Genomic DNA, 20,261 nt, shown 5'->3' on the forward strand with positions numbered 1-20,261 from the left:
TTTTCACAGCAACGACACCTCATAAAATAAATGGCTCTTGAAGTATCATCCTAATGACCGACATTAAAGTGCAGTAGTATAGGCCTGTTTAACACCACATACAGTTTACACAAGACACTTTTATTTCTTATATCAATGTTATTTATTGTAAATGTCATAAACAGGATGTGACACGTGATAATAATAACAACTGTACTGCATTAAAACATTGACAGCAGGTGGGATAGCCAATCTTTAAGTGCTGATGTATGAACCCTGGATGACTCCAAACTACTCTGCATTTATTAAGGCTGTTGTGTTTTTAACATGTTTTAGTGTTTTGTTTCTTGTTCTAATTAATCTGAACAAGCCCCTAAAAACAGTTAGTGATCACTGTCGGCCTCTCGGTTTTTATCACCACTGTTAATTTTAAAGCTCAGTGTTTAAACCCTTAGGCTGTAACTCCAGCCCAGCCCATGCAGCAGTAGAATCTTATATCTCAGTTGTTCTCCTGACTTGGTCCGTTTACAGCATCCTGCCATGCAATTGCATTTGTCTCTAACCATCAGGATCCTTCACGTTAACTTTTATGAGTGGAAAAAAGTTAGCGTTCATCCTCCAGCTTCACTGTTTATGTTATGCTAACATAGCTGTGTCACTAGCGATCACGTAGCACATCGTTATATACCAGCTAGCCCAACTTCAGTAACCCTACAAACGTCACTGCTGTTTAGTTTTCTGTCTTCATTTATGTTGGAAGTGACAGCAGAGCTGTATGTTTGAAATTTTGCTGTTGCGGCTAAGCTGCAGGAATGTTGGCTTCACGACCCTCCTTCGTAGTTCGTGTACGTCAAAGCTCCGTTTGCTCTTCGTGGCGTTTCAGCCGACAACACCAAATGTGGGGGCCTTGCTGGATCCACTGTCCACCCACCATGTGATGACCCTCTTCTGGGATCCCCCCAGCCAAGGGAAATACACAGCTCTCAATACACCGCTGCTGCGGCGCTACTCCCTCTTTTACATAGAGCGGGCCATGAAACTCCTCTCTCTCTCTCGGGCGTGGGTGATGGTGCCGCTCTCAAGCTCATGGAGAGCACGCTGTCCTTGCTAGGAACGGATGACGGCGGATTCCTCTTCACTCACGTCTTTCTCCGACAGTGGCTTGGTATGACTTGACCTCGCCAACTCCCCGCTGCTGGCTGCAAAGGATTACCCCCCTCTCGCTGAAGAAGCTGATCGCATTCAACTGGCTACCAGGAGCTTCGGCATCCGGGCGATAGTTCCCGACTCACCGACAGCATCTCCTGCGCCCACACCGATTCTCCTGGGAGCCTCCAACTCATCAATTGTGGCTGGCATCGTGGCATGGTGGAAAAGGGCAGTGTCTTTACCATCTGCGTGACAGCGCTGTGGTGCCTTTGCAGTTTTAAGTCCCAGGGAAACAAGCCCACCAGCGTTCTGTAGCAGCCGTGGCTGCTGGCCATAAGGAAAGGCTGCTCTTCATAGAGGACTCGCGCTCGAGGAGCTCTTAAGCTAAAAATAAGCTTCCTAAAATAAGCTTTAAATTATTTTAGGAACAAAATCTGTCTGAACCTTTGGAGGAAATATGAAATATTAAGTCCAGTTTCCACCAGGATCACCTACAGTAACATCAGGATGATCACAGCAAATTGGTCATCAGCTGGCAAAGCTAACAAGGGTTTAACCTGCAGTTCACATGAAAGAGGCTGGGCTGGCAGCATCTGACCAAACATTATTGAGGAGTGGCATAGCTGTAATAATAGAAAGATGTGAAGATGTTACACAGACTACAGACTGAAGGCAGGACAGCAGTGTCTGGTTCAGAGTGATTAAAATTGAGCTCTTTATAGCCTTCAGTCGTTCAGACTGTAAAAGAGCTGGTTTATGAAGAAGTTTAGCATATTTGTAAGAAACCTGGTAAAAATGAGGACTGTGAGTGAACAGACTGGTCAATGTCACAGCTCGATCAAAGGGATTTTTAGTTTTTATTCTCTCAGCTGGAGTTTAACACTCTGAAACAATAAAAACTGTAATCAAACTCAAGATCAGACTAAACCTGATCTGAGGCCAGCAGGTGCAACCAGCTGATGTTCTCAGATCAGATATTAATGTTTATAGTTCAATAAAACTAAAGCAAGTGTAACAGTGTATATTAAACACTGATGTCCATCATCAAACACAAAGACTTTGGAACACTGAGGGATCTTCATGACACTATTTTTCAGAGATCTGATTGGTCAGCAGACTGTGATTGCTTACCTTCTATCTCTAATGTGGAACCACATCTCAGAACTTTGATAGAAAATACAGATTATTGAGCAAAGGAGGCTCTGCCCAGACACAGGAGCTGCAGGAGACAATGTTAGCTCACTGAGACTTCTCCCACTGGGATGTCTGACAGTTTACTGCTGCAGAGTCACAATCAACACAACAGAGTAGTGCTGTGCGTGTGTGTTTGTGTGTGTGTGTGTTTGTGTCCAGGTTTCACTTCCACCTTGGCCTGTGCAGCTTTGTAGATAAAAAAAATAGAAGAGTTGGTTGGACTCTGGTTCTGTGAATGTGGCAGATGAGTTAAAGTTGCAGTATGTGTGTGTGTGTGTGTGTGTGTGTGTGTGTGTGTGTGTGTGTGTGTGTGTGTGTGTGTGTGTGTGTTGTTTCTGGATGTTTCTCTGCTTTCACTGTTGAGTCAATCTGACCCAAACAGGATGTTCATGCAAAGACTTGATTTTTCTGCTTTTCCAAACCTTTAATTTGTCCCCATAATTTCCAAAAACAGATATTTGCATATGAATAAACATGTGTCTGGCTGTGCAGGAAACTCTGGTTTATGGTAAAACAAACCATACAAACAATGCATGCCTCGAGCTCTGAAAACCACACACACTGGAAGCGAAACAGAGCTGAAACATGGACATGCCTTCACTTAGTGCAAAGTCAGGGGAGAACCAGTGTAGGCGGAGCTAACATGTTTAGTTTTTATTGGCTGTCAGATATGTCAAGTTCTGTGATGATGACAGGAGACATTTGCACCTGAGCAATAATCAGCCCTGTTCTGAGCTGATGCTCTCAGGTGAGTTACATTCATAAACTGACCCAGGATCAGCTGTTTGAGCTGATGTTTGCTGCAGAAACAAACCTGCATTAAACACTGCGAGCGTGTCAGAAACTCAGTGTGCATTGTCAGTGCCCTCATGTGGTGACAGGGTAAACTGCACAGTGTGCTGGTGGCAGCTCACCTGTGAGTCGGTGTGTGTCAAACAGGCTGAGAACACCTGAGAAAGACCGCCTGCTGAGTCAGTGAGCAGCAGAGCAGCTGCAGGTGGTGGAAACAAATTTGATATCAGAAACACAATGCAGGCTGGGTTCAAAGGTCACCCAAATATCAGTCAGTGAAGGCTGCTGCCAAAACACAGCCAGAGGCAGGAAAGGGTTTCCTGTTTCCTGCAGCTGTGGTTTACAAATGTGTGGTGTGTGCACTCATTCAGTGTTACACAGGTGAGTCAGTAACTCCACCTCATCTGTGCAGCAGTTAAAGGCAATGATCAGTGAATGGAAACCAGGAAGGAAATCAATTCATAAAAACTTCCCATCTTCCAGCTCGCTCTTTGCCCTCTCCTTGGTGGATGGCGCCCCCTGCTGTTCACCGTGTGTGTCTGTTTGCAGAAGCCACAGGAAGCTGTCCAGCTGGTTCTTTGACGGAAAAGTTATTCAAGCCCGCAGCATCTCCATTGAAACAGAAAACTCAGGACTAAACATGACTTTCTGACCCCCCTCCCACTTTAAGCTGTAGGGACATTTGTAACAATATCAGCATCGAAACTGAACAATGATTTAAAGACAAGGTAAAACAACAATAACAACAAAAACAGGTGTGTAGGCAGTGACATCACCGAGGCTATTAGTTATCTCCGTTATCTGATTGAAATAAACTGCTCTCTGATATTAATGCCAAGGATCAGCGCTGGCCAGAGTTTAAACACCGGATCAGATACAAATGTTTCCTGTTTTACTCAAACGTCGTGCTGATACAGCTGCAGGAGTGTGTGTGTATTACTGGACAGGTAGGTGTGGTTTGCTGTCTGGTGTGTAATAACTAACCGCGTGCTTCAATAACGTGAGTAAACAGTTGATAAAGTTTTTTTTCAACTCCAGCTCTCCTGCCTGCATGGACGTGATGTATATGCGCATGCGCCGTGGCGCCCGTGTCCGTCAGGGCGGTGATCTCTCTCCTGTTCTGCGTCTCTCTCTCTCTCTCTCTCTCTCTGTGGGAAAAACCCAAGTAGGAGGAGGACTCCTTCCTCTTCTCCGTCTTGTTCTGCTCCGGCGGCGGTGAGCTCTGATTGGAGTAAATGATAAAAAGCTCCCGGTGCGCGGCGGTGAAGGCAGACAGACGCACGCGGATGTGTCTCCGGAAGCGCAGCGGAAGCCGCCCCGCGGACCTCCTTCAAGCCCAGATTGTGAGTATGAGCTGCAGAGGAGGGGGCGGGGAGCGCGCTTTCACTTCAACCCCCGTGCGGGCTCCCGTCCGTGGCCACGCTGCTCCTCCCTCCCCCCCTGCCAACGAGCGGCCAGTGTGCGGGGGTGGGGGGAGAGGAGGACCCGTGTCTCCTTTCCTGCTTCCTCTCTCAGTGACATTGGACCGACAGCTCTGGGGGAGGAGTGAGGAGAGGAAGGCAGCTCTTTAGTCCTCTTTCCTTCACTCCGTGCTTGTTTCCTTCAGCTCTCATGTGTGCCAAAGACCTGCGGAGGCTCAGTGAGGAAGGCCCGGTGCAGACCAGCAGGGACAAACTTTAATGGGTTAGAGCGGACTTCTGTTCTCCTGCTGTGACAGATGTTCTGGTGTTGTTAGCCATGTTTTGGCGTTCTGACAGAGGTTCTGTTTTCATGAAAAGACGTTCTGGTGTTCTAGCGGAGGCTACGATGTTCTGACAGATGTACGGACAGATGTTCTGACAGATATTCTGGTGTTGTTAGCCATGTTTTGGCGTTCTGACAGAGGTTCTGCTTTCATGAAAAGACGTTCTGGTGTTCTAGCGGAGGCTACGATGTTCTGACAGATGTCCGGACAGATGTTCTGACAGATGTTCTGACAGACGTTCTGGTCTTCTAGCAAAGGCTAAGATGTTCTGACAGATGTCTGGACAGATGTTCTGACAGACGTTCTGACAGACGTTCTGGTGTTCTACTGTGAACGGTATGATATGGCCAAAACAATCCATAAATCCAAAATACTCCCCAAAAAAGGGCACACACAGCTTGGCCCAGACTGCAAGGTCCTCATGGTGATGTGATCTGCCTGACACATCATGTCTGTTAGAAATATTGGGGTAGCTCTCTGGGGTGGCTGTGGCTCAGGTGGTAGAGCAGATCAGCTACTGACTGGAAGGTTGGTGGTTCGATCCTTGGCTTCCCAGGTCTGCATGCCAAGTATCCTTGGGCAAGAACCTAAAACTAACCCCAAGTTGCTCTCCAATGCATCGGAGTGTGAATGTGTGTGAATGCTTAGAGTACAGAAGGAAGTGCTTGTATGAGTGGGTGAATGAGGTCTGTTGTATAGATTGTATAGAGCGCTTTGAGTACTCCGGAAGAGTAGAAAAGCGCTATATAAGAATCAGTGCATTTACTAGAGCAGGGCGATATGACCAAAAATATTTATCACCATGTACATTTGAAAATTTGCGATAACGATATAACTGACGATATAATTGACACTAGACAAAATACTTTACAACTCCTCAACTTTATTAGTGCAAAAAAAAAAAATCAATGTATTTTCACTTAAACAAGCAGCTGTTTATGTGCATTAAAGTTATATAAAAATGTAACAGTGCAAATTCCTCGCTGACAGTTTCACCAAAAGGCGTTTCCAGTGGAAACTGGCCGACATATCCTCAGCATAACCATGTATAATATCCACAAAACTGGTTCTGGTGTTCTAGCAAAGGCTAAGATGTTCTGACAGATGTACGGACAAATGTTCTGACAGATGTTCTGACAGACGTTCTGGTGTTCTAGCAAAGGCTAAGATGTTCTGACAGATGTCTGGACAGATATTCTGACAGATGTTCTGACAGACGTTCTGGTGTTCTAGCAAAGGCTACGATGTTCTGACAGATGTACGAACAGATGTTCCGACAGACGTTCTGGTGTTCTAGTGGAGGCTACGATGTTCTGAGAGATGTCCGGACAGATGTTCTGACAGACGTTCTGGTGTTCTAGCGGAGGCTACGATGTTCTGACAGATGTACGGACAAATGTTCTGACAGACGTTCTGGTCTTCTAGCAAAGGCTAAGATGTTCTGACAGATGTTCTGACAGATGTTCTGACAGACGTTCTGTTGTTCTAGTGGAGGCTACGATGTTCTGAGAGATGTACGGACAGATGTTGTGACAGATGTTCTGACAGACGTTCTGTTGTTCTAGTGGAGGCTACGATGTTCTGACAGATGTCCGGAGAGATGTTCTGACAGACGTTCTGGTCTTCTAGCAAAGGCTAAGATGTTCTGACAGATGTCCGGACAGATGTTCTGACAGATGTTCTGGTGTTCTAGCAAAGGCTAAGATGTTCTGACAGACGTTCTGGTGTTCTAGCAAAGGCTAAGATGTTCTGACAGATTTCCGGACAGATGTTCTGACAGATGTTCTGACAGACGTTCTGGTGTTCTAGCAAAGGCTAAGATGTTCTGACAGATGTCCGGACAGATGTTCTGACAGACGTTCTGGTGTTCTAGCGGAGGCTACGATGTTCTCACAGATGTCCGGACAGATGTTCTGACAGATGTTCTGGTGTTCTAGCAAAGGCTAAGATGTTCTGACAGACGTTCTGGTGTTCTAGCAAAGGCTAAGATGTTCTGACAGATTTCTGGACAGATATTCTGAAAGATGTTCTGACAGACGTTCTGGTGTTCTAGCGGAGGCTACGATGTTCTGACAGATGTACGGACAGATGTTCTGACAGACGTTCTGACAGACGTTCTGGTGTTCTAGCAGAGGCTAAGATGTTCTGACAGATGTTCTGACAGACGTTCTGTTGTTCTAGCAAAGGCTAAGATGTTCTGACAGAAGTATGGACAAATGTTCTGACAGATGTTCTGACAGACGTTCTGGTGTTCTAGTAAAGGCTAAAATGTTCTGACAGATGTTCTGACAGATGTTCTTACAGGCGTACTGGTGTTCTAGCGGAGGCTACAATGTACGGACAGATGTACGGACAGATGTTCTGACAGACGTTCTGGTGTTCTAGCAAAGGCTAAGATGTTCTGACAGATGTCCGGACAGATGTTCTGATAGATGTTCTGACAGACGTTCTGGTGTTCTAGCGGAGGCTACGATGTTCTGACAGATGTACGGACAGATGTTCTGACAGACGTTCTGCTGTTCTAGCGGAGGCTAAGATGTTCTGACAGTTGTTCTGACAGACGTTCTAGTGTTCTAGCAAAGGCTAAGATGTTCTGACAGATGTCCGGACAGATGTTCTGACAGATGTTCTGACAGACGTTCTGGTGCATTAACAAGAGTTCTGTTGTCATGAAAGACATTCTCATTAGGGGTGGGTTTTTATAATCGATTCATCGATTAAAATCGATTCTGGCTTGGATAACGTAAAATCGATTCATTAAAATCCTGAATCGATTTTTTAATATAAATTTATTTTGTCCGAAATGCCAGAATCTCTGGTGACATCTCACAAAATTTCAAGAACCACCAAACAGTAAATGAGAGCAGGTACAGGGATTCTGCACATAGACTTAAACACACAGCGCGACCCGCGGATCAGAATCAGTTAGATGTCACCTTTCTCACAGTCGGGGCTGAAAGCCGACAGCTCGCTGATCCGGGTCCGCGCTTTGTGTTCACGCCCTTTATGCGCTGATTCTAAAGCTGTTAGTTTGATCTCTCTCCAAACAATATTGACCGAACCAGCAGCAAAAGAAGATCCAAACGCTTCACATAAACATCGTCATGAATTCACTCTTTTACTGTTTTGCTTCCATTGCGATGCGCAGCTCTCTCTCTCTCCCTCTCTCCCTCCCCCTCTCTCCCTCCCCCCCTTCTCTCTCTCTCTCGAACAGTTTCGCTTTCTTCATTATTCGCTTGCTTGTTACGCACAAGTCTACTGTTGTTTACAGCGCTGTCGGCCGCTGTTTTTTTCCCTTTTACATTCTTCCGAAAAGAAAACCTCATTTCTGCTGTTCAATACTGAACAAATTTAAACTTTTTAATATTATTCAAAATGCAAAATGCTTAGCCGTGTGTCTAAAAAAACCGCTGTAACGTCAGAGGTAATGTTCATTAATTAATGGTTTTCTTTCGTTTTTGATGTACTGCAGAATATTTTTATAAAATCCCAGGCCAGGAAAATCACCTTCATGTTTTTCTGTGTTTTATCTTCAGCTACTTTGACACAAAGGCCTCTGCTGTGATGCTCACACCTTTGATAAAGTCTTGCGAGTGTCAGCTTCCTTTTTATAGATACAAAAATATGTAAATGTTCTGATCTGAATTATACTTCTGACTGTCAAAATTTCCCAGATTTAAATCGAATCGAATCGAATTAAATCGAATCGTGGATTGAATCGATTTGGGACCTTGTGAATCGGAATTGAATCGATTCTAGAAATCAGTGACGATACCCAGCCCTAATTCTCATGTTCTGAAAGATTTTGACCTTGTAAGAGAGGCTCTGAAGATCTGACGTAGGTTCTGGTGTTCTGACAGACGTTCTGGTGTTCTAGCAAAGGCTACGATGTTCTGACAGATGTACGGACAGATGTTCTGACAGATGTTCTGACAGACGTTCTGTTGTTCTAGCGGAGGCTACGATGTTCTGACAGATGTCCGGACAGATGTTCTGACAGACGTTCTGGTCTTCTAGCAAAGGCTAAGATGTTCTGACAGACGTTCTCGTACTCTGACAGAGGTGTTGATGCCGCTGATGCTTTAGTGTTCTGACACAGGTTCTGTTATCAGGAAATATGTTCTGGTATTCTGACAGAGGCTCTCATGGATAGATACAGGAGCCTGATAAAGAGTCCAGTCTACAATACACAACAAGACACGACACACTTAAAGGTGCCATCTTATACTATAAGATTTAATATATTTACAACAGTGTTTTTTTTTTGTTTTTGTTTTTTTGTTTTTTGCCTGTCCCGTTTGGCTCTTTTGCATCAGAATTGTTGTCTAAAGGCAAAGAAAGATGCCCAACGGATTTACTTTACCAAATTGACCATCCCAGCCTTGCCGTAATGGTCCATTTGATTCACCTTTTATTGTTTATTTTATTTTCACTTACTGAATACGGGACAGACTTGACTGGGGGAAAGAAGGGGAGAAAGAAAGAGGGAAAGAGAAACAGCTGAGAAGAGGGACGGGGGAGAAGGGCAAAAGACAAAAACCAACAGAACGGGCAGAAAAAAAAAAGAAAAACAAATGCATATATCGATCACCTGGATCACCTGCTGAGAAAGAAAAAAGAAAACAAGCAGAAGAGAACAAGAGTAATAGAATAAACAACATCACAATGATCTATGGGAATATGACAGTAAATACTAAATATTAAACATTATTGTGCAGCACATAAGATCAACAGAACACAGTGTGCTTTGAGGTAGGAGCCAAAAAGGGTGTAGTTTGTGGGTGTGATCACCCGTGTGTACACCTGTGAGCATGGACGCGCTTGTTTTTTTTTAAAAGGTTCCTTCATGTAATGATCTGCTAGAGGGTGTGGGGGGGCCACAGCCCCGTCCTCCAGGGCATGAAGCAGGTATGGAGGAGATCAAAACTCCAGACATCCAGAGGCCCCCAGACCACAAGAGACCAAGGAAGACCAACAGAGGGGCAGCCGCGCCACTGTCCCAGAAAGAGCTGAGGAGAGTCCCAGACGAGGGCTCACTCAGCAGCCGCGGAGCAGAAGCCAGGGGGGGTTGCAGTGACGCGCCCGTGAGCTCCGCCGGCAGCCAGCCGTGCCTGAGTGACCGAGCCCCAGGCCGAGAGGCCGGGGGCACCCCACCTCCGAAGTGGCCCGAGCGAGCCCCAGGCTCCAGGCCCCGATAAGCGGCCGCCAAGGAGTGAGCCGGTGTGTACCTGGACGCCCATCCCCGGACACAAAGAACCACCAACGCACCGATGTCTGAGGGAGTCCGCCACTGGCAGGGGAAGTGGTGGTAGGGGGAGATAGGCCTCCAAACCTTGGAGGGCCTAAGATGTCCCCAGAGAGGTGGCGTCTGACACCCAGCCTGACATATAGACACAGACATACAGGCACACACAGATACAAACATCCATTCCCACCCTCATGCTCTCATATGCACTTACTCCACACTCAACCAACGTGGAGACAGACATAAAGAGACGCTGTACACACGATCACACTCCCCAAGCGTACTCTACAAACCGGGTCTAGGTACCCTTGCCCCTGGAGGGGGAACTGCACCCAGACCCAGGTGGTATTACCTTTTTCCCTGCGGTGGGGGGAGGCAGACCGCCCCGACTCCGCAGCAGCAGGAAGGCCCCACACTCCAGACCGCAGTCGGACGGCCAACTCCTCCTCCTAGCCCCCCCGCTCCAGCAGGTCGCAGAGAATGGGGGTGAGAGAAGACTCCAAACCTCCCTCCACCCGCTCATTGTAGTGTTGATGCATGTGTGTTCTAAGGTGCATTTAAAACCCAGGAGGGCATGGAGCTACCTGCCAGAGAGCAGCAGGTAAGCGCATGGTCCCTCCTGCTAGCCCTCAATGTCTACGTGTATTTAAAATTGAGAGGTGGGCAATGACGCCAGGGGTGGGGTGTACACCCTGATGGTACTTTGGATTCCGTGTATCGTGCCCACCCCCAAGATCCTATATGTATGTGTAATGAGAGTGTGAGTAATGTGAATGTCTAAGTTGTGGGATAAAATTGAGGCAGAGGCAGCCAGAAGGGGACAGGGGGGGAGGGGGGGGTAGCCTCCTCTGCACCCTGGTGACATACCCCTACTCCAAGGTCCTGCATGTGTTAAAAAAGTCCAAATAAAGTTAGTTAAACATGGTAAAATTAAAACTGACATTTTATAACAGAAGTGCAAACAGCATTCAAAAACTTTTTGTGCACTACCAGTTAGGGCTGCTCAATTAATCGAATTTTAATCACGATTACGATCTGGGCTTTCAACGATCATTTTTTTTTTTTTTTTTTTTGAGAATTATAGGCACTTTCAACGATCATTAAAAATGACTGAGCCGATTATTAGCCCCTCCCTCATTTATCTGCGACACCTTAAAGGCTGGTCTGTGAAAATATTGTCGGGCATAAACCGGTCCGTGGCGCAAAAAAGGTTGGAGACCGCTGATTAAGAGGACCCGAGGGAAGCTCGGAAAGCTAAGCAGGAGTTATTTGGAGAGGAGAGAGTGACTGCCGTTGGTTGAAAAGAGAGGTAAAAAAAAAACTTCAGTGGTGTTGCACACTATTTTATATTATTTTTTAAAGTCATTATTCAATACATTGTTATTGTTAACCCTTTAAAGCCGGTCAGAGCAGCACGCTCCGTGTTGTGTAACTATTTTTAAATCCCTGTAGAACCTGAACCGCGTAAGCTAGCGCAATAATTTGTTTTGCATATGAAACCAGAGGAGTTGTACTTACATCTGATGCCATCAGCTTGTCCTCGGTCACGATTTCCTTCCACATATAGTTTTGCAAAAATTGCATAAAAAGCGCTTGCAGGAACAAAAACATAATATTCCAGAAACACGCTTTGCCGATCCGATCAGCTGTTCGTAACACTTCCCACAGTGAAACAGACGTCAGCGCGAACTATCGCATGTCCGCCATTTCCTGCCCGAAACCGGAAGTGACGTCATTTTCGTGGAAAATTTAGGTTTTTTTTACTTGTAGGCCTTAAAAGCCTATACTGGTCATGTTTGACTTTTCTGAATAGTTTCTGTGATGCTTAGAACTCGAATTGCACTGCTTAAAATAGTTTATTTTGATGCACCTGCTGTTTTCTTTGCAAATTTGCATCATAGGATTGTTTTTTGTTTTTCCTGCAGTGTATAAAAATTGCTGTATCTCCAAAATAAAACTATGAAGACACTCAAAATAAATTTCCTGTTGTTGTAAACTATTTTTTGCAACTTTTTTGTATTTAAAGTTTTGAGGGATAAGCCTCTTAAATTTCTCCAAGTAGAAATATATGTAAAAAAAACAAAAACGATTTTCAATTTTTTTGTAGTTTATTGCACTTTTTTGCCATTAATGTAGTTACTATGGACTTAATGCATACATATTATTAAAATATGGGCTATAACAGTTGTATAGCAACTTGAAATGCTCCCACAAATGGCACTACAACATGTAAAAAAATAATATAAGCTCTGGCGGACTTGGTTCTATAGTAGGTCTTAAAGGGTTAAATAAATATCGTCAAATAATCGAGATCTCAATTTCAGTGAAAATAATCGTGATTATCATTTTTGCCATAATCGAGCAGCCCTACTACCAGTCGAACGTTTGGACACACCTTCTCATTGAATGGTTCTTCTTTATACAAAAAAGGGTGAAATAACTCAGAACCGTGTTTTAGATTCTTGGTAACATCCAGCCTTTACTTTGATTCCTGCTTTGCTCACTCTTCTCATTCTCTCCATGAGCTTCATGGGGTCGTCTCCTGAAATGGTTTTCCAACAGTCCTGAAGAAGTTCCCAGAGATGCTGAGCACTTGTTGGCCTTTTGCCTTTACTCTGCGCTCCATCCCAATCCATCTCCACTGGGTTTAGGTCAGGTGACTGTGGAGGCCTCACATCACTCTCCTTCTTGGTCAAACAGCCCTCACACAGCCTGGAGGTGTGTTTGGGCTCATTGTGCTGTCCTGGCATGTGTCTGCAGGATGCTGTGGTAGCCATGCTGGTTCAGTTATTATGGTTCTTGCCATAATATGAATTCTAACAGTTGTCAAATAGGGCTGTGTTTGACAACTGTGAACCCTGACAGGCACACCTGTGAGGTGAAACCATGTCAGGTGACGACATCATGTAGCTCACTGAGAGAAGGCCGAGGGTTTGCAATCAGCAAAGCAAAGGATGGCTACTTTCAGAATTTAAAATATAAAACACATTTAGTGTTTTTATCAATCTTTCTTTGCTACATAATTCTATAAAGCTCGATGCATATATTTGACGTTTGTATCTACAATGTGTAAAGTAGTAAAAATACAGAAAAACCATTCAATGAGAAGCTGTGTCCAAACGTTCGACTGGTAGTGTAAATGTAAGAAAAACACCTGTGTGAAGCTGAAGTTTATTTATTTAGCACATTACCAACAGTCCATGCTGCACAAAGTGCAATGTAAAATACCACTAAAATAAGATGCACAACAGTGATGCAGGTAAAACATCGAAGAGAGGAAAAAAAATAAAACAAGTAAATAAAAACAACAACTAAGGCTGTTAAAACCAAAATGTTTAGGTCAACGTGTGTTAAAAGCCAGACCATAAAAATGTGTCTTTAGTGATGATTTAAAATGTTAGTGTTTGTGCAGGTCTAATATTAAGACGAAGACTATTGCAGAGTCTGGTTCCTGCCACAGAGAAGCCTCTGTCACCACCACACTTTAGTCCAGGAGTAGTTAAGGTTAGTTCTGACCTGGACCACACGGTCCAACAACAAGAATGCAGAGTTAAGAGAATATCATTAACAACCCTTCAAAGTGCCGTCTCTGTGTTGTGTACTGATTTAAAACAAGATTGAAACTTTTCATCGATCTCATTAAGACCGAGGTAAGCCTGCAACTGTAAACTGTAAATAGACCAGTTTCTCCAGAACTTTTGAAAGAAAGGGAAGCTTTGAGATTGGTCTGTAATTGGACAGAACAGTTGGGTCCAGATTGTGATTTTTAAGACGAGGCTGAACTATAGCTTGTTTAAAACATGATGGGACACAGCCTGTAGCAAGGCAAGTGTTGATTAATCTGTGGATAAAAGCCCAACAGTATTAAAAGTATTTTTAAGCAGATTTGGAGGAAGCCGATCTGATGTGCAGTGTGATGATCTTCGGTGATGAACTACCACAGACAGTTCACTCAAACTGAGACAACTGAGCACACAGGAGGAACACTGAGGTCTGAGGCAGGGGGCGACCAGACATAAGAAACTTTATCAGTAAAAATGCTGAAAAGTCATCAACTATACATCTGACATCACCACATGGACAAAAAATCAGATTAAAACATTATAAAGTACCTGAGGCTGTTTGTGGACACCAGGTTTGAGACAAGCTGAGTGTTTGCAGTCTGTGCAGCCTCTTGGTAAGCAGAGACACAAACATGAAGCCTATCGTTTTTCCATCTCCTTTCAGCGTGTCTGCAGTCACGTCTAAGGCTGTGCGTATGTTCATTCAGCCATGGCTCTGATAATGGCTCAGCACGCACAGTCCTGAGTGGAGCGATTCAGTCCAAGATTTAAGTGCAGGTTGAATTAAAGATGTCAGAACGTCCTCAGCGCTTTCACAGCTGGAGTTCATTTTTCCACAAACCATAAATGCAATAGAAAACTTAGGCGCTATCAAAGTATTAAGGGCTCGTCCTTTGTGGGCTACAGTGCACGGCTTATCCACAAACAGCCCAAAGTTAAAGTGAACAACTCAGGAAAATGATCAGAGACGTGCACGTAGAGCAGGGCGATATGACCAAAAATATTTATCACGATATATATTTGAAAATTTATTTATGTATATTTATATATTTGAAAATTGATGATAATGAAAATTGTGATAACAATATAACTGATGCAAGACAAAATACTTCACAACTCCACAACTTTATTAGTGCAAAAAACCCCATTAATATATTTTCACTTAAACAAGCAGCTGTTTTTTTTATGTGAATTAAAGCTGTATAACAATGTAACAGTGCAAATGCAAATTCCTCGCAGACAGTTTAACCAAAAGGCATTTCCAATGGAAATGGGCTGACATATGCTATCCACACAAGTTAAAAACTGGCGCTTTGCAACATGGAACTGCAGTGTGCCAAATAAACAAGTCAAATAGGTATTTTTCGGACCATAAGGTGAACGGGATTATAAGAAAACCAAACAGTCAAACTTGACTCATTCTTCTCGCTTCCTCCACGTCTGTACCATTGATTCATTAATGTTGAATTCTCTCACAGCTGCTCTAGTCCCATGTTCTACTAGTCCCTACTAGTTCTACTCTAGTCCCAAGTTTGAAATCCACTTCATAAGCAGTCTCTTAACAGGAGCCATTTGTGGTCCTTATACACACACACTACTGTAATATTATGTTGAAGCACAGTACGTATCACTCCGCGAGGCTCCTGCCTACAATAGCCGTAATGCTCCAACAATCCATCAGCTGGTGCGCCTTCGTCGCTTACCAAAGGCGTACTAAAACATTTTTGACAGATTTCTGCATGTACCACATAAAATCGGTTAGAGGTCAGTAAGCACAACCAGAATTCATACATAAGGCGCACTGTTGATTTTTGAGAAAATTAAAGGTGTTTAAGAGCACCTTATAGTACGGCAATAACGACGGCACGCTTGCATGTTCTACCAAAAACTGTGCTTTGTTGTGTATCTGACGGATGAAAGCTAAACCAGTTCCACACTAGAGGTGGGAATCACCATACATCCCACGATACGATATTATCACAATACTTAACTCACGATACGATATTATTGCAATTTTTAAAAATATTTTGTGATATTCAGATTCTGTACATAAAGGTAAACTTTATCAATATTCATTTTATCTAATATCAAAGTCTCGCACTCAGTCTTTCTCTCATTTCAGTTTTATTGTTGACAAACTGAACAGTTTGTATTACAGTCTAGTCCAACTTAACTGAATGCAACCATCTGGTGCAATTACAGCTATTCTGAACTATGAAATTTATTCTTGCTCAGAAAAAGGATCAACATGCTCTGAAGTCAGAGCCAAGATGGCGCCGCGGATGGTCGCCCTGGTGCTTCAGTGCGTTACTTTTGTTTTGTTTTTGTGCATTTCTTCTGTGTCTGGGCACTCCTCTGGATACTCGTACACCAGAGAAGAGCTCCTTAACTACAGGACTACAACGCCTGTGGATTTATTTCCAATATTTGTCGCATCTGCGGCAGATTTACTGCTGACTCTGACCAGGAAAGCGAGACGCCGAAAGAGAGGGAAGCGAGCCGGCGCACTCGTGCATTTGAGGAGACGCGGACTGCGAACTGCTCTTCCTGGGATCTTCCTTTCTAATGTACGCTCACTCGGGAATAAGATTGACGAACTGGCCCTGATGAGAAGCATGAACAGAGACTTTGCCTCCTCCTGTGTCTTATGTTTTACGGAGTCGTGGCTCAGTGAGAACATCCCAGACTGCGCGCTCAAGCTGGAGGGCTTCCATCTGCTGCGCGCGGACCGGCAGGCCGCTCTCTCCGGTAAGTCCAAAGGTGGAGGTGTCTGCTTCTATATCAATAGTGGCTGGTGCACAGATGTGACAGTGATTGCTCAGCACTGCTCTTCCTCTCTGGAATATCTTTTTATCCACTGCAAACCGTTTTATTCTCCGCGGGAGTTTGCTTCATTCATCCTGGCCGCTGTTTACATCCCGCCAGATGCAGATGCGCAGGCAGCTCAGTGCGCACTCGCGGAGCAGATTCTCCACACGGAGCGGACATTCCCGGACTCTCTCATCATTGCTCTTGGGGACTTTAACAAAGCCAATCTGAGCCATGAGCTTCCAAAATATAAGCAGTATATTAAATGCCCGACCAGAGAGGAGAGGACATTGGACCACTGTTACAGCACGATCAGCGGGGCCTATCGCGCGGTGCCCCGCGCTTCACTCGGACTTTCTGACCACGTCATGATCCACCTAATCCCCACGTACAGACCGAGGCTGAAGCTCTCCAAACCTGTCGTGAGGACTAAAAAACTGTGGAGCAACGAGGCTGTGGAGGAGCTTCGCACGTGTTTGGAGACCACAGACTGGGACACATTGAAGGCTGCTTCTAACAGCTTGGACGAGTTTACGGACACTGTCACCTCCTATATCCACTTCTGTGAGGACAGCATTGTGCCATCACGCACCAGGGTGAGTTATAACAATGACAAACCCTGGTTTACTCCTAAACTCAAAAAGCTGTGGCTGGAAAAGAGAAAGGCGTTCAGAAGCGGAGACAGGGACTGCTACAGAGAGGCCAAGTACAGGTTCACTAAAGAAGTGGACATTGCTAAACATCAGCACTCTGAGAAGATGCAGCAGCAGATCTCAGAGAATGACTCGGCCTCTGTGTGGAAAGGTTTTAGGAATATCACAAACTACAAGCCTAAAACCCCCCACTCCACTGATGACTTGCTCTTAGCCAACACCCTAAACGACTTCTACTGTCGTTTTGACGAGCCATCAGGCAGCCTTCACACCTCCAACGGCCCCAACAATAGAGACACTTTGGACACTAATTCCCCCACCTCTCCCCCCTCCATAGAGCCATCACCACCTTCAAACCGTTCACCTACAACACCCCCCTCCTCACCCCACACAAAAGAGGATTTCACACCACCTCCTCCCACCACAACTCTTCATATTCATGAAGCAGATGTGAGGAAGCAGTTTAAGAGTCTGAATGCTCGAAAAGCTCCCGGCCCAGACGGTGTGTCTCCTGCCACCCTCAGACACTGTGCAAACGAGCTGGCCCCAGTGTTTTCTGGCATTTTCAACTCCTCACTGCAGGCATGTCATGTGCCTGCCTGCTTCAAGTCCTCCACCATAATCCCTGTCCCCAAGAAACCTAGGATCACTGGACTAAATGACTACAGACCCGTGGCTCTGACATCTGTGGTCATGAAGTCTTTTGAGCGCCTAGTTCTCTCCCATCTCAGGACCCTCACGGCCCCCCTCCTGGACCCCCTGCAGTTTGCATATAGAGCCAACAGGTCTGTAGACGACGCCATCAACATGGCCCTACACTTCATCCTGCAGCATCTGGACTCCCCAGGAACCTACGCCAGGATCCTGTTTGTGGACTTCAGCTCTGCCTTCAACACCATCCTTCCAGACCATCTCCGAGACAAGCTTTCCCAGATGAATGTGCCTGATCCCATCTGCCGGTGGATCACTGACTTCCTGACGGACAGGAAGCAGCACGTGAGGCTGGGAAAGAATGTCTCGGACTCCCGGACCATCAGCACCAGCTCCCCTCAGGGCTGTGTTCTTTCTCCTCTGCTCTTCTCCCTGTACACCAACTGCTGCACCTCCACCCACCAGTCTGTCAAGCTAATCAAGTTTGCAGATGACACCACCGTTATTGGACTCATCTCGGACGGGGACGAGTCTGCCTACAGGAGGGAGGTTGAACGTCTGGTGTCCTGGTGCAGCCACAACAACCTGGTGCTGAATGCCCAGAAGACAGTGGAGATTATTGTGGACTTCAGGAAGCACACAGCCCCACTCCCCCCCATCATCCTGACTGACACCCCCATCACCTCTGTGGACTCATTCCGCTTCCTGGGTACCACCATCACCCAGGACCTGAAGTGGGAGCCCACCATCACCTCCGTCATCAAGAAAGCCCAGCAGAGGATGTACTTCCTGAGGCAGCTGAAGAAATTCAACCTGCCAACACGGACGATGATGCAGTTCTACACTGCAATCATCGAGTCCATCCTCACCTCCTCCATCACCGTGTGGTACGCTGGAGCCACTATCAGGGACAAACAGAGACTGCAGCGTGTTGTGCGCTCTGCTGAGAAGGTGATTGGCTGCAGACTCCCATCTTTGCAGGACCTGTACACCTCCAGGACATTGCGGCGTGTAGCTCGGATCTCAGCTGACCCTTCTCACCCTGGACACAGTCTGTTTGACCTGCTCCCCTCAGGCAGGAGGCTCCGGTCCATTCGCACCAGAACCTCTCGCCATAAGAACAGTTTCTTCCCCTCTGCTGTTGGACACATGAACAATAACCATATGACTGTTCCCACCACTAACACATGACCCTACGCTGTGTTCACTGCATCATTCCATGTTTGGCACTGATCACCACCTGCACTCATGTATATATCTTTCAACGTAGCACTCTTAATTCTTATTCTCATGTATATATCTCATGTATATCTCATGCACATATCTTCCCACGTAGCACTTTTAATTCTTATCCCTACTTTTATTTTTTTCCATGTCTATTTAAGTGCTATTTATGACACTATGTTTGCACTGAAGCACCGCAGCAATTTCCTAATGTTGTAAACCTGCTCAACATTTGGCAATAAACCCCATTCTGATTCTGATTCTGATTCTGAAAAACTTTTTTGTAACAAAATATCGATTCCTGCTGTCCCTGTATCGATACATTATTAGCAAACAAAATATCCCGATACTACACAGTATCGATTTTTCCCCCACCCGTATTCCACACCACTGAAGTTTCAGCATTTTTACAAACCAGTTCTGGTTCATCGTTTCATTCAACGATCCACTTTCGCCCTTCTCATTCTCCGTCGCCGCCATGTTCATATGAAAACAAAGGCACTGCGCATGCGCGTTTTACCCATATTCTGTCACGATATTTTATTTTCTCATCGTTGCCCAACATTATACTGGTGTTACTGTGAACAGTATGATATGGCCAAAAAAATCCATAAATCCAAAATACTCCCCAAAAAAGGGCACACACAGCTTGGCCCAGATGTGGCTCACATCTGCAAGTTTTACAAAGACTGCAAGGTCCTCATGGTGATGTGATCTGCCTGACACATCATGTCTGTTAGAAATATTGGGGTAGCTCTCTGGGGTGGCTGTGGCTCAGGTGGTAGAGCAGATCAGCTACTGACTGGAAGGTTGGTGGTTCGATCCTTGGCTTCCCAGGTCTGCCAAGTATCCTTGGGCAAGAACCTAAAACTAACCCCAAGTTGCTCTCCGATGCATCGGAGTGTGAATGTGTGTGAATGCTTAGAGTACAGAAGGAAGTGCTTGTATGAGTGGGTGAATGAGGTCTGTTGTATAGATTGTATAGAGCGCTTTGAGTACTCCGGAAGAGTAGAAAAGCGCTATATAAGAATCAGTGCATTTACTAGAGCAGGGCGATATGACCAAAAATATTTATCACCATGTACATTTGAAAATTTGCGATAACGATATAACTGACAATATAATTGACACTAGACAAAATACTTTACAACTCCTCAACTTTATTAGTGCAAAAAAAAAAATCAATGTATTTTCACTTAAACAAGCAGCTGTTTATGTGCATTAAAGTTATATAAAAATGTAACAGTGCAAATTCCTCG

At 45.1% G+C, this 20,261-nt stretch overlaps 1 protein-coding gene across 5 annotated transcripts in view; it reads left to right on the forward strand.

Moving 5' to 3' along the window:
* Positions 1–4,194: 4,194 nt before the first annotated feature.
* The window catches only part of rgs19 (regulator of G protein signaling 19), a 46,806-nt gene continuing 30,739 nt past the window's right edge, over positions 4,195–20,261 (forward strand). For 2 of the 5 annotated variants that reach the window (XM_076878019.1, XM_076878018.1), the window contains exon 1: positions 4,195–4,457. Coding sequence is in view for 2 of the 5 variants with exons in the window: in XM_004567625.4 (XP_004567682.1) it covers positions 4,350–4,457 (108 nt within the window). In the remaining 3 variants the exon portion in view is untranslated. The remainder of the gene's footprint in view (positions 4,458–20,261) is intronic. The other 3 variants (XM_004567627.5, XM_004567625.4, XM_004567626.4) reach the window with 2 other exon arrangements.

This window comes from Maylandia zebra, linkage group LG20, assembly GCF_041146795.1.
Source record: "Maylandia zebra isolate NMK-2024a linkage group LG20, Mzebra_GT3a, whole genome shotgun sequence".
Lineage (NCBI taxonomy): Eukaryota > Metazoa > Chordata > Actinopteri > Cichliformes > Cichlidae > Maylandia > Maylandia zebra.